Source organism: Sus scrofa, chromosome 8 (assembly GCF_054392235.1).
Source record: "Sus scrofa isolate SSC_HxYL_T2T_F1_AM1 chromosome 8, Sscrofa_HxYL_maternal_Yorkshire_Landrace_v2.0, whole genome shotgun sequence".
NCBI lineage: Eukaryota > Metazoa > Chordata > Mammalia > Artiodactyla > Suidae > Sus > Sus scrofa.
In genome coordinates, this window is record NC_139390.1 from 71,781,834 (window position 1) to 71,797,101 (window position 15,268).

General features: G+C 38.8%; 1 protein-coding gene and 1 pseudogene across 2 annotated transcripts in view; both read right to left on the bottom strand.

Annotated features, from left to right (window-relative positions):
* Positions 1-115: 115 nt before the first annotated feature.
* LOC100512727 (transmembrane protease serine 11C) overlaps positions 116-15,268 on the bottom strand; it is a 61,947-nt gene continuing 46,794 nt past the window's right edge. Inside the window, exons 6-10 of the mRNA XM_021101388.2 lie at positions 13,425-13,463; positions 9,124-9,295; positions 7,690-7,949; positions 5,678-5,820; positions 116-360 (exon numbers count right to left, since the gene is read on the bottom strand). Of these exons, the coding sequence (XP_020957047.2) occupies positions 199-360; positions 5,678-5,820; positions 7,690-7,949; positions 9,124-9,295; positions 13,425-13,463 (776 nt within the window). The 3' untranslated portion in view covers positions 116-198. The remainder of the gene's footprint in view (positions 361-5,677; positions 5,821-7,689; positions 7,950-9,123; positions 9,296-13,424; positions 13,464-15,268) is intronic.
* On the bottom strand, positions 3,030-4,474 carry LOC146400833 (large ribosomal subunit protein eL15 pseudogene; annotated as a pseudogene). The gene is made up of 2 exons (XR_014813574.1): positions 4,441-4,474; positions 3,030-3,715 (listed from the first exon to the last, which is right to left on the bottom strand). The product of XR_014813574.1 is annotated as a large ribosomal subunit protein eL15 pseudogene (transcript).

The window sequence follows — 15,268 nt, forward strand, 5'->3', positions numbered from 1 at the left end:
TAATATCATATATGTTCAAATTTGCAATATTAAATATGCATAAAGAGGTGATTCTATAGCTCTAATATCATATATGTTCAAATTTGCAATATTAAATATGCATAAAAGAGGTGATTCTAAGTTTAATGCTGTTTGGGAATTACAAACATCTCTATCAAGGGTATAATTTTCATACTTAATCTACGAAGCACTTCTGCACTAGAGACCAGTTTTGGACATAATCCAGTCTCGATAGTAGGTCACTCGAGTGTAAACACCAGGCTTGTTTGGAAGAGCACATTCATCTCCCCAGCTTACAATACCAGCAAGGAACCAGGTGCCTTTATAATCTGCACCAACTAGAGGTCCACCAGAGTCACCCTAGAAAGAAAAAGGATACAGACAATAACTGTAATTTAAAGGTGAAAACAACTTATTTTTCTCTTCTGTAGTAAAATAGAAAATGAATTCTACATTTATTTAAAGCATTTATATGTCTTTGGATATAACAGGACAACAATAAGAAATATGCCTGAAAATTTTCAATTCAATTATTATATTATTTAATATATCATTGCTTATACCATCATAGGTATGCTGCAAAATTCTCTGATTACCTCCCCAATATCTTCTTTTTTTTTTTTTTTTTTTTTTTGTCTTTTGTCTTTTTGTTGTTGTTGCTATTTCTTGGGCCGCTCCCGCGGCATATCGGCATATGGAGGTTCCCAGGCTAGGGGTTGAATCGGAGCTGTAGCCACCGGCCTACGCCAGAGCCACAGCAACGCGGGATCCGAGTCGCCTCTGCAACCTACACCACAGCTCACGGCAACACCGGATCATTAACCCATTGAGCAAGGGCAGGGATCAAACCCGCAACCTCATGGTTCCTAGTCGGATTCGTTAACCACTGCGCCACGACGGGAACTCCCCCAATATCTTCTATTTTCAGAAGACGTTGGGGAAAAAGTAGTTTATATTTTCTCACTACCAGCACTGGACTATTGCACTTCCAATCCTGTGGACATATCCTTCCAATTCTCAGAATTCCATAATTTAGCTAAACTAGCCTCTACGCTCATGGTTTTCATTTGCTGATATTTAGGCCATTTTCCCCAGAATTATGTAACACCCTGGCATCTAGATTTCTTTTTGCTCTAAAATCTTTCCCATCATCCTGGATAATTTCCCACTGGATGAAACCACAGTCTTTTTGTTTCTTTGATTCTGATCATCTACATGTTTATTAAACATTTCCATTTCATTCCTTATCATTACCTGAAATAGCTCCACCTCTGAAATGCCGTTATTAGCATTATGATTGCAGTTTTTTTCACTCAACATCTGTTCTTCAACCTCATTAGGAAAGCCAAATTTTGATTCCTCCCTTTTCTTCTAGTGTATTAGCTTCCTTCCTACATCCCATCTTTCTTTAAGTGACTACAGTCCATAATTTATCCAAATCATTACACTTTCAACAAGATTCTTAGCTTTTCATCTCCCTCCCCATTATAATCTTGGCCAACCATACACTGTGAAAGAAAATCATATTACAAATCTACAACCTTAAACCATCATCTCTCCCCAGTAGGTAGTATGTGTCCCTACCCATATTACTTTCTCATTTTTAGGAGTAATCAATCCCAACTTTTCTCATTTCCTAACTAAAAATCATTATTTATTTTTATAATTATGTAAAATATACATTACATAAAAATTACAATTTTACCCATTTTAAGTATACAATTCAACAGCATTAAGTACATTCATATTGTGTGATCATCACCAACATCTGTCTCCAGAACTTTTTTTCCATTTTGCAAAACTGAAACTATACCCATTAAACAATCACTCCCCATTGTCCCTTTCCCCCAGTTCTTGGAACCACCATTCTACTTTCTGTCTCTACAAATCTGACTACCTCATGTGAGTGGAGTAATAAAGTATTCGTACATTTGTGACTGGCTTATTTCACTTAGCATAATGTTTTCAAAGTTCATTCACATTTTAGCATGTCTCTGAATTTCCTTCCTTTTTAGGGCCGAATAATATTCTGTATATAGATCACATTTTGTTTATCCATTTATCCATTAGTGGAAAGTTGTGTTCATTCAATCTTTTTGCTATTGTGAATAATGCTATGTACATAGATGTACAAATATCTATTTGTGTCCCTGCTTCTAATCCCTTTGTGTAAATACTCAGAAATGGAAATGCTGGATCATACAGTAATCTATTTTTTTTTTGATAAATTGCCATATTGCTCACCAGTAGTGCATAAGGCTCATTTCATAATTTGTAAAAATTCTGGTTTCTTCACTCTGAACCTGGTGTTTTATTTAGTTTTAAGTTCATAGAATAGGTGGAGAGAAACAGGTAGCAATTACTCTCTTTCTTGTCCTTGTTCCTTTTGACTTTCTAGCTCACCTACAAGAGCCTCTATCATGTCTACTCTCCTTTTCAGATAAATGTATTTGGTTCTTTCTAAGGTTAATCCATTTGTTCTTTGGATCAAGGATCTATTTGTTCTATCAATAATCATTTTGTGTATTTGTTTTTTTCCTAATATGTCTTCATTTCTTCCACTATCTTTCTCCTCGAGGCATATACATTTGTTTTGTTTTTTGTCTTGCCTACTTGAAAATGACAACCTTTATGGATTTTAAGGCCTCCTATAGTGTATATATATATAACTTGAAGTAATATTCCATATGGAAAGTCACAATTTATCATTCCATTTTCAACTTCTTTTTCAAAACTGAGTTATAATTAACATGCAATATTATATTAGTTTCCAATATGTAACACAATGATCTGATATTTTTATACATTATGTTACAATCATCACAGTAAGTTTAGTTGCCATCATTCACTATACAAAGTTGTTACAGTGTTACTGTGTTTCCTATGTGTACATCACATCCCTGTTAATTTTATAGCTGGAGGTTTGTACCTATTAATCCCCTTCACCTACCTCATTTATCACCCCACTTCATCCCCTCTGGTAACTACCAGGTTGTTCTCTGTATTTATGAGTCTGTTTCTGCTTTGTTTGTTTGTTTGTTTGTTTTTTGAATGTCCTAAATTGTTTATTAGGTAAGAATTTTATAAACTTGACTTATTAGCAGTAACGGTGGAGCTGGAGAGTATTGAGCCTTCTCCAAGCTGCAGAGCAAGTACCACCAATAGTGTGGTGGAACTTGTGGCCCAACCCAAGGCCGTGGCTCCTTCTACCTGCAGAAGTCAGCCCTCCCCTCTCCCTGTGCTTGTGGACTGGTCTGGTGATCCACTGGGTGTCAGGATTTCTTCTGACAGCTTTATGGAATGGATCAATGAGGATAACCTCAAAGAATTTGTACGCAGAATCTTCACCAACCCAGTAAGAATTCGGGACCCTCAGAGCCCCACAGTGGCTTCCAGCTCACTCCTTGGCAATGGACTGAAGTCTTCAACCAAACTTTAGCTGGTTGATGCCATGGTGGACAGGCTTGCCATAGGTGGCACCTTAGGAAATGGGGTTTGCGGCCACCACGGCACACACAAATCTGATACATGGCAAAACCTTGCTTGGCCTTGTATCCCAGTCTGCTCACCTTATCGGGCCAGGTGGAGCGGGGGCCCTGTGGAGAGCGGAGAGCTATCAGTACTGCCGGCAGCGCACCCGCACCCAGAGGAGAAAGCACATTGACGTTGGATTGCTTCTTCCTCCACAGCTCCTGGATGAACTTGGAGGCGCCCACTTTGGTTTATCTGATGGCTACTGCCAGATGAAAGGAAGCTTTCTCCCTGTTTTTTTTTCGATACCACATGTATGTGAAATCATGGGGTTTGTTTTTCTGTCTGACTTATTTTACCTAGCATAATACACTCCATGTCCATCCATGTTGCCATAAATGGCATAATTTCATTCTTTTTTTTTTTTGCTGAATAATATTCCACTGTATATATGCCCCTTCTTTATCCAGTCACCTACTGATGAACACTTAGGCTGCTTCCATATCTTGGATATTATAAATGATGCTGCATCTGACATAGGGGTACACATGTCTTTTCAAACTAGTGTTCTTATTTTATTTGGATAAATACACCAGAGTGGGATTGCTGGATCATGTGGTAGTTCTATTTTTAATTTTTTGAGGAAACTGCATATGATTTTCCTAGTGGCTGTACAACTGAGCAGGACCCTCTGGTGCTTTCCCCAAACAGACCCATCCCCCATGTCCCCTGCCTGCCTTTTGTCTGTAGAAAAACTTTAGTCAAAGAAAAAATTTAGTCAGAGAAGTAAGAAAATGAAGAAAGAAAAAAACAAAGAGACAAAATAATAGTTCAGCTATTAAACAAAGATAAGGACCCTTCAGTTCCTCCCCGAGTGCTATAGATAATATTCCAAGCCATGTCCTTTCAGCTGTTTTGCAGATATGGAAAGCCTCACCAGGTGGAAGAAGTTAACTGGATGTTGCTCACAAGCACACAGACCCGAGCCCAGAAAGTTGATCATGTTGACTCCTGATTACCTCATCACCAACAAATCAGAAGAATGTCCCTGAGCTGTTCACATACCCCACAACCCTCTCCCTCATCCTATCTTTAAAAACCTTTCCCTGAAAGCCTTGGGGGAGTTGGGGCCTTTGAGGCACCAGCTGAATGGACTCGTTGCTTGGCGCCCTGAAATAAACATTGCACTTTCTTGTACAACCCTGTGTCAGTGTACTGGCTTTCCTGTGTGTGGGCAAAGCAGACCCAAGTTTGCTTCAGTAACAGTTGCACCAATTTACATTCCCATTAACAGTACACAAGAGTTCCCATTTCTCCACATTCTTGCCAACACTTATTTCTTGTCTTTTTGATAATAGCTCTGACAATGATGTACTGCAAGTACTTGTTTGCATGTCTTCTAGCTCCTAGAGTGCAAAAATAATGAATGAACTGAATTGAATTACTAAAATAATCATCCTCCTGGACTTATCATTGATTCTGCTTGCCTAGATAGCTGCAGTAGTACTTTTGTTAGTTCTAGGACTACAGCTTATAAATAGCATCAGAGGTATTGGAAGCATACTGAGCATATGGAGAAGCAATTTGGTGTAGCATTCAGAGTATAAGCTGTGGAGTCTAATTTCTTGAATTTAAATCTCAGTTCTGCCATTTAATACCAGTGTTAGTTTAGATAAATTACTTGATTTCTTAGTCTCAGTTTCTTTATTTCAGAAACAGGGTTTATAATACTATAAACATACATCACAAGATTGTCATAACTTATCACTTGTAAAGAGCTAAAAGCAGTTCTTGGCACATAAAAATGCTATATAGGCAGTCAAATAAACATAATATTTAGAATGTTGGAGCCACACTAAGAAAGCTCCATGATCATTAGATTTGGTATTGGACCCAGCTGAGTGTATTCTAGTGAAAAAGGGCCAATTTAACTGAAGTCATCAAAATTCTATTTCATCTCTTTATTGCTTATTCCACATTGAGTCTCAATCCCATTACCATTCACAGCTTCTTGTAACAGTAAGGGTGGTTTGGCCCTTTAGAACTTTTAATGAGACCTATCAGATAGCAATATAATCAGCTACTTTGGCTATAAAACATATTTAAGCCTTTAAAAATTGTCAGTCTTTTGAGACAACTGAATAGGTTAATTGGAAATTGAAAACGACAGGAAAAAAATCCTTTTGATCATAACAGGCAGATTTACCTGGCAGGCATCCACCCTTCCCTTCAGGAAACCGGCACACAACATTCCAGGTGTGATGGCACCATCATACACCATCTTACTGCTGCAGGTCTTATTATCTATGATCTTCACTAGTCCTTTTTGGAGTATATTAGGACTTGTTCCTAAAGGAAGAAAATGATGTAATTTTTGCTGAAGTCAATATTAGTCTCTCTGGCTAGGTTATTAATATCTAACACTATGTATGACTTCCAAATCAATGTAAAACACATTTTATTTAAGCTTGTATCTGTCTCTTTTCTTAGTAACAAAGAAATAATGTTATAAACATACCAAGCTGTTGTTAAACATGACCATATTTAGAAATACTTAGTGTGTCTATCCATATGTGATGGGATTTTTTTTTTCTTTGAATTGTTTTAGGAGGTTAGGTTTAGCACAGGTATGCTTTAGGAAACAAAATGACAGTGTTCCCTTTGTGACTCAGCAGCTCATCAACACAACTAGGATCCATGAGGATGCGGGTTTGATCCCTGGCATCTCTCAGAGGGTTAAGGATCCCGCATGCCTGTGGCTGTGGCTGTGGCTGGCAGCTCTGGCTCCAATTCAACCCCTAGCTTGGGAACCTCCACATGCCACAGGTGTGGCCCCAAAAAGCAAAAAAAAAAAAAAAAAAAAAAAAAAAAAAAAAAAAAAAAAGAAAAGAAAAGAAAAGAAAATGAAGAATTCATATTCCAGAAATACACATTTTAATGATCATTCTTACATTTTTTGCTGTTCGTTACTATAATTCTGATCTTGGAAATAATTCTAAGGGTTTTTTTTTCCTGCTTTTAAATGCACTTATGAACATAAATAGCCACAAATCTTTACATTATTAGGATCGCTGGAATGCATAAGTTTAAAGGGTCTTTGCTCAAGAATTGCTTTGTCACAGATGGTTACTCATTTCACTCCATCAAAAATGTCCAATCCAGGAGTTCCTGTCTTGGTGCAGCAGAACCGAATCCAACCAGGAACCATGACGTTTCAGGTTCAATCCTTGACCTTGCTCAGTGGGTTAAGGATCCAGCGTTGCCATGAGCTGTGGTGTAGGTTGCAGACACGGCTTGGATCTGGCATTGCTGTGGCTGTGGTGCAGGCCGGCAGCAACAGCTCCAGTTTGACCCCTCCCCCGGGAACTTCCATATGCTGTGGGTGGGGCCCTAAAAAGACAAAAGACAAAAAAAAAAAAAGTCCAATCCACTGTAGTTCTTACTTCTTCTATGGTACTACCTGCATAAAATATGCTGTGTAATCTACTTACTTAATGTATCTCATGATTATTGTCTGTCTTTCTTTGCTAAGAATGTTAGGGCATGAATATCTACCTACTTTATTCATTAATATATCTAAATGACCTAGGATAATACTTGGAATAGAGGTCACTATCAAGAAAATGTTTATTGAAGAGTGAATGAATAAATGAAATGGATTAAAATAAATTACTTATTCAAACAATGCATTTCTGTAAAAACTGCCATTGTTAAGAGAAAGTAAGGCAAACAAGCTCTATGAAATTGTAGCTTCTGTCTAAATGTTGTTGAGGACAATTTTCAGTCCATTGCACATAATCATTTTAAAAATGATCCAGAAAAGGAGTTCCTGTCATCATGGCTCAGTGGGTTAATAACCCAACTAGTACCCTTGAGGATGAGGGTTTGATTCCTGGCCCCGCTCAGTGCATTAAGGATCTGGTGTTGTTGCAAGTTGCAGTGTGGGTTGCAGATGCAGCTCAGATCTGGTGTTGCCATGGCTGTGGCGTAGGCTGGCAGCTGTTGCTCCTGTTCTACCCCTAACCTGGGAACTTCCATATGCCACAGGTGCAGCCCTAAAAAAAAAAAAAAAAAAAAAAAAAAATTCAGAAAAAGCATTTCTAATTTAGTTGTGATTGAGCTTACATACATATGTACATATGTATACACACACACACACACACACACACACACACTCCTAAACCTCAAACCATGTAGTAGAGAAGGTTAAGAACTCACCATCAGACTTTAATGTTCCCCATCCAGTGACTACCACATTGGAGTTGGGTGGGAATGCGTAAGTAGCTTCTGGAAGACACGCTCTTCGGATGCTGCTTGTATATAATACTGGTGAAGACAGATGCACCACAGCAATGTCATTATCGTGTGCAGGGTAGTGGTAGTTTTCATGAATTATAATGTCCTTGACACTTCGTTGTATTTGTGGATCACTTAAAAGAAGCCCAAAACTAACATTCCATTCTTTGGGATTCCTGACCCTAAAGAAAATAGATTTATTTATTGAAAATCCTGTATATTGGAGTTATAGGAGTTAATATCTTATACTTTTTGAAACAACTAGATAATGTTTTGAAATCTCATAGCGCATACAAGTATACAAAAGTAAAGCTATGTATAAGAAAAAATGAAAATGATAACATGAATAAACTTTGAATAATTCAGTAAGCTCGATTTAAAAGCTAACCCATGGAAACTACATTTTGTTCCTTTTTTATACAGAAAAAGACTCAAGGGGATTTAGAAAGATAAATATGACAACGTAAGATAATAAGATTAAATAAAAAGTGGGCAAGGATATGGGACAGAGTAAACTTATGGAAATCAAGGAAACAGCCTAAATCCTCTTCTATAATCACAAAACTATAAGTAGAAAGATATTTCTGGATTTTGGTATTACTTGAAAATTAAGGGTTATACATTAAGTGCTGAAAAATAGTGCTCCTGCAACATTTTCAAACTCTCAAGTTTGAGAGAGATTTTTGTTTACACATACAACCAATAAATACTATATAAAATCATAGAAATTAGTGAAACAAACCATCAAATAAAAGGGTTAAAAAAGGCAAACTTTTGGTGGAATAATATATCCTTTAAAGAAATAATAATTTCAAATAAAGTTATAACATATATGGAAGGATGCAGAATGAGTTCAAATACTGATGATTAAATAAATAAGATCAAATGTAACGATGATGACAAATAGAAGACCCATGTTCAATTCGGGATTTACAGTTTTCTTACAAAATTAAGTAGATTTGGCTTAGTGATTCTCAACTGAGGGCTATTTTGTCCTCCAGGAGACACTTGCTTATGTCTGGAGACATTTTTGGTTGTTCAGTCTCGTGGGGGCAGGGGATGGGAGGCTACTGACATTCCATGGATAGAGGCCATGGACACTCCTCGACATCCTATAATTCAGCAAAAAATTATTTGGTCCAAAATGTCAGCTGTGCCGATGTCAAAAACCCTGCTCTAGCCTGAGTATACCTTTTTTTGTTTGTTTTGGGGATAATTCATTGAGTAATTTTGAGCTGTACCTCACAATGTTGAACAATTGGAAGCGTAGTTGTATGGCCAATATTCTAGAAAGATATGCATCAGACTTTTAGGTACTTGAGTGCATTTGAAGCCTTTAAGTGATCCAGAGCTTACTTTATGAAACAGTGAGCAGCAGTGACAAGCCAGCTGTTACTAATCAGAGTGGCGCCACATCGGTGGACATTGTTCTGTTGAAGGCTGGCTTGCCAGGGCCATTCCCCTTCTTGGGCATCCATGCCCCCTGCTATCTTGTTGCCAGAGGGAGTTATTGTGCGTTGTCCACAACCTGCTCAAAATGGAGTTCATTAGCATATAATGATATTGATATTGCTTACGCATGCATTGCTATAGTAAACAACCTTCCTATAATATCTGTCACTGCTCACTGTTAACTGAGAAAAAACACAATCTTGGAGAAATTAGGACTAATTTACTGATGACTTGAGCTTTCCTGAGAATTCATTCAAAATGGATTGACATCTTTCTCCCCTATCCTCATCAATCACATGTATCTTTGTGTGTGCACATGGCCTTGTTATGACTTGTTGAAAGAAGTAGGTGAAGTTAAATGTTTGAATTTGGAAGATAATTTGTATAACAAATTACTAAGTTGCATAGGGAAATGTGTGCTTTTTAAATTTGTGATTTTTTTTTTTTTTTTTTTTGCCATGCCTGTAGCATGTGAAAGTTCCCCAGTCAGGCAGGGATTGAACCCATGACACAGCAGCGACCCAAGCTGCTGCAGTGAGAATGCCAGATCCTTAACCTGCTGTGCCACAAGACAACTACCATGAATGGCTGTTTAAAGCAATGATTGCTATGAAATATTCATAAGAAAGTGTGAATAAATGTGAATGTGTAGGAGATACTGATGAGAGACAGAGTAGACAGAAATGTATTCACACTCTAGTTACACTGTACAATACCTGGATAAAAGGAATAACACTGAAGATAGTCAATTCTTTTCCCAAAGTAACATGCTTCTCTGTATCAGGACTGTGCTTTAGTACGAATTTAGATTCAGAGAAACTGCTAGACTCTGAAGTCTTTAAAGCAAATTTGCAGTGACAGTGTAAATTCACTATTACTCTATCCATCTGACTCATTCTCTTGACTATCTCATCTTAGTCTAGCCAAAGCACTGAGCTTATCCCGTAACAGTTTATGGTACCTTTTGGTAGAGATTGTCAGCCTCATTAATAAATATTATTAGAGGGAAAGAATCATATCTTTTTTTAAACTATCTCCAGAACCTATTGGAGAGAACCCATCAAATGAAAGGAGCTCAAACAATTTCTCAAAAGTCTGTAGAAGTTTATATAGTGTAATTCATGAGACATCTTAAAATAAAAAAAAGATATTTGACTGCAAAACCCTCTTCTGTAATAGGTTTGCTCCCTAAGAATTTAGAGAGTGAGTGAAATTTTCCAGAATCAACAAGGTGGGTAAAGGTTAAAGTAGTGGTTGTTGATCAGTGTCATTTTTGCATACCTCCCACTCCCAGGAGGAATTTGACAACATCTGGAGACATTTTTTGTTGTTATAACTGGGAGTTTGGGGAGTGTTGGGGTACTGATGTTTACTGAATAGAGGCCAAGAATGCACTAAAAATCCTATAATGCACGGGACTGTCCTTGAAACAAAGATTTATTTAGTGGAAAGGACGAGATGGGTGGGACCTGAAGATTTGAAAAGGCCTTCACTGGTCCCCTGAAGTCCTTAAGTTTGTATGCTGCTTCTGGTTCTAGATTGTTCTCTTGGATGAAACCCAGACTTCAGGTTGTTAAGGCATCCTCTTCATAAGCATCACTGAGTTGAAGTGGAGCCTTTGTTTGGCTATTTTTTGAATGAGAAAGCCACACGCTGACTCACTGAATGTGACTCCCTTTTCTTTCCTTCTTTCCACTCCCTTATTGTGGATGCTGCAGAGGATAAAGCAAACAATGCAGAGCCTCAAAAATAAGGGTTCCTCCCAAGCCTCCCTTCTTTTTGGGCACCTCCCAAGGAAGTTGGCTTTCACTCAGCTCCTTTGGAGGAATGTAAAAGCAGAGATGCTTCTCTGCAGCCTGGGAGGACTTTCCCGGGTGATTCTACTTCCCTGTTTCTGCTCTTACTCAGAATTTTAATCTGATTTATATCCGTGCACCAATTTTACATGACTGTTGTGTCTGTTAAGCTTTCAGCCACCGCATTTGCAATATTATTTTGTTTTTACCTCTGCTGAAATCTTACCTGGCACCTGATAGCTTTTGTTAGGTCAAAAGAGGTCATATGGTAAACTTTAAGGATTTAAAGCATACACTTTCAGAAACATCAGATAATCTAACAAGATCTTACACCTCTCTACCCTTCTAACGTCTGTTCATCACCTGTTAAACTTCAATACACTTTATGTCACATGCCAAACTATTCTCTCTTCAACCTTGTTAGATTTTTCTTGCCTACTCTCCCTTCTCCCTTAGTACTAAAAGTACAACTAAAATCTCAGATAAACCAAGTCACATTCAGGATACTTGTTTGGATGGTTGTTTTGTGTTTCCACTGGGGGATGGGCAAACTGGCTGATCTCTTTCTTACCACTGCCTTTATTCCTGTGTTGACTACCTCTCTTCTTCCAAACTGACAAATTACTAATTGTGGATTTTGACTGCATAAATACTGAAATTTCCCTTTCTTCCTTCCTTCCTCCCTCCCTCCCTCCTCTCTCTCTCTCTCCCTTTCCTTTTCTTTCTTTCTTTCTTTCTTTCTTTCTTTCTTTCTTTCTTTCTTTCTTTCTTTCTTTCTTTCTTTCTTTCTTTCTCTCTCTCTCTCTCTCTCTCTCTCTCTCTCTCTCTCTCTCTCCTTCCTTCCTTCCTTCCTTCCTTTCTTTTTGGCTTTTCAGGGCTGCATCTGTGGCATATGGAGGTTCCCAGGCTAGGGACTGAATTGGAACTGTAGCTGCAGGCCTACGCCACAGCCGAGGCCACAGCCACAGCAACATGGGATCTGAGCTGTGTCTGCAACTTACACTACAGCTCATGGCAACACTGGATCCTTAACCCACTGATAGAAACCCAGGGATAGAAACTGCATCTTCATGGATACTAATTGGGTTCACCACTGCTAAGCCACAACAGAAACTCCAGTACTGAAATTTTCAATTGGAATAATTGACTTTAAAATATCTTATTAAGTTGCTTGAGGATTGTTCAGTCAAAATCTATCACAGAGAGAAAAATCTAATAGAGATTTATGTTTAAATGTTGCCCAGATTACTCAGAAGTAACTCTGCTGTGACTGAAGGATAGTAAGAGCCATTAGAGTTGGTGTCACGTGGCTCTGGAGGGCGATGTCTCTAATCCAGCTACTCTGATCAACCTCAGTCCCCAGATAAAAGGAGTGCTTGTCCTGACAGCATGTTCCAGTTTCTAGCAACCTTGGGCATCGTATTTCCCAAAGCACCCAGTGGGAGAGTAGAAGCAGAGTGTCTTGGCCAACACGGAGCTGCGTGCGTGTAAAGCAGCTGACTTCCCAGTGTGCTAAACACAGCCTCGAGGGTCGGAATTCCACAGGAGTTCCTAGGCCTGAAGTTTTCATACACAGAATAGAAAATACAAACAGCTGACATTTTTAAATGCTTATTATGGGCTGCACACTCTTTTAAGTATTTTATTTGTACCTTTTTTTATCATCACAACTTGGAACAGAAGGTTTGAGACCTTAACTAACCTATGAAGATTCATCCAGTTAGTAAGGGGTAGACCTGGGGCTCAAAACTGATGTGTAGCTAGTTTTAGATTCTAAATTCTTAATCATCACTGCTTGTCCTTAGACCCTCTCCGCCATTATGGCGTGTGGCAATGTGTTCCATATTTTAGATTCATGGTATCAATCAGTTTAAGACCATCTACAGTGAGGGAGAAAAAGAGGAGGTCCATTTGATTTTGGGAGAGTTTTTGAAGGATCCTTAATAGGAAGAGATCAGTTCTGGTTCTGCCATATCCCCTGCCCTATAAGCAAAACCTCCTCAGGGCTATCCCTTTCTCACCTCTCCCAAGAAAGCCTGATGCTTTGAGCTTTCTCCTTAAACAGTATTAACCCTTATTATGAGCTGCACACTCAGGTGCCCCCACCTTCCCCTGTGACAGGTCCATTCCTTGGAAGTAGACAGGTGAGATCCAACTCTAGCCCACCTCTGGCTCTGCCTCTCGAAACCAAGGGGAGGGGTCCATGAGAACCGAGTCTATCTCATGGTACATGGTCTTTTCTTGAAACTTCACACCAGTTTCTAAAAAGTACGCTTCCCATTACATCTCTATGGATACTACCCTAGCTCTTAAGTGAAGGTTTTTTGCCATCCAAGGAATTAAGTTTTACTAAAACAAACAACCAAACAAACAAAAAACCCCCACAAAACTCTTTGTTAATGAACTTACAGGTATGTAGAAGATTTTCTGCAATCGGCATTGTGATGTCTAAAAGTCAAGGAAGAAGAAAATGAAAATATTTAAACTTGTGAGCACATTTTGTTTTAATATTAATCAATATTAGTTATTTTGTTTGGGAGAACACATTATTCTGTAGGAATAATCATTCTGTAGGCATAATCATTGACTATGTAATTTCTATAGTCACAGATTAGCATAGAGAGTAATAACATCTTAGTATTCATGACTCTGTTCCTAAAAAGATTCAAGTTCTCCATTAACTTGAAAAAGAGGCCTGGGTCCTAGAAAGAACAAAAATATATGAAAAATGCTGATCTTTCACCACATTTTGAATACAAATCACCAAATACTGAAATGTATTTGACACTTTTTTTTTTTTTTTTTTTTTTGCTTTTTAGGGCTAAAGCTGTGGGGTTCCCAGGCTAGGGGTTGAATTGGAGCTGCAGCTGTTGGCCATGCCACAGCCACAGCAATGTGGGATCTGAGCCACATCTGTGACCTACACCACAGCTCATGACAACACTGGACCCTAACCCACTGAGTGGGGCCAGGGATGGATCCCATGTCCTCATGGATACTAGTCAGGTTCATTACTGCTGAGCCACAATGGGAACTCTGCATTTGACAGTTTTTATGTGTTACTTTAAATACTCTTGGCCCATCTTATTCCACAGTGTGGTGATCAATTCCACACAGATTTAGATCTTCTCTACTCAGGAGTTAACTTGACAAATGCCCTCCCAAGTCCCTTTCTGCCAGAAGGAATGCACTGGACATTCCCAGATGGACAAGAGGAAATCGGGAGTTAACTCTGTTGGAGCCACTGTAGGATGGGAGCTGATGGACAAATGCTTCCCCCTTTAGTTACAGGGGGGCACAGTTCTGAAATACAACTCAAAGGTTCTATGGGATGGAGTTAGAGTTGCCTCTAGTGATGGCCAATTTCCTCTTCCCATTTTACTCTTTCTCAAATCAATTACTCCATACAAGTCTCTGTCTCAGGCTCTGCTTTTTTTTTTTTTTTTTTTTTTCTTTTTTCTTTTTTGCTATTTCTTGGGCCGCTTCCTTGGCATATGGAGATTCCCAGGCTAGGGGTCGAATCGGAGCCATAGCCACCAGTCTACACCAGAGCCACAGCAACATGGGATCCGAGCCGCGTCTGCAGCCTACACCACAGTTCATGGCAACGCCAGATCATTAACCCACTGAACAAGGGCAGGACCGAACCCACAACCTCATGGTTCCTAGTCGGATTTGTTAACCACTGCGCCATGACGGGAACTACAGGCTCTGCTTTTTTGAGGAACCAGACTAAGACAATCGCATAACTATATATCAGAGCAAATGATACTATTAATTAGGACATAGCGCATATATTGTTATATTTAGTGCATTTTTTGGTGTTGCATACATTTTGCTATATTTTGATAATTTAAAAATAAATACATTTTGTATAGTGAATTTCAGTTATTCAGAACACCCAGTTAAGGGAGTTCTCTTCTGACACAGTAAATTAAGCATCCAGTATTGTCACTGCAGTGGATTGACTGGGTTGGGCTGTGGCATGGGTTCAATCCCTGGCCCAAGAATTTCCACATGCTGTGGGCGTGGCCAAAAAAAGAACATTCAGTTATGCATTCCATTCCATTTCCCATTCATTTTGGATAAAAACTTTTCTTTTTTCTTTTTTTTTTTTTTATCTTTTTAGAACTGTACCAGAGGCATATTTAATTTCCTAGGCTTGGGGTCAACTCAGAGATGTAGCTGCTGGCCTACACCACAACCACAGCAACACCAGATCTGAGCTGTGTCTGCAACCTATACCACAGCTC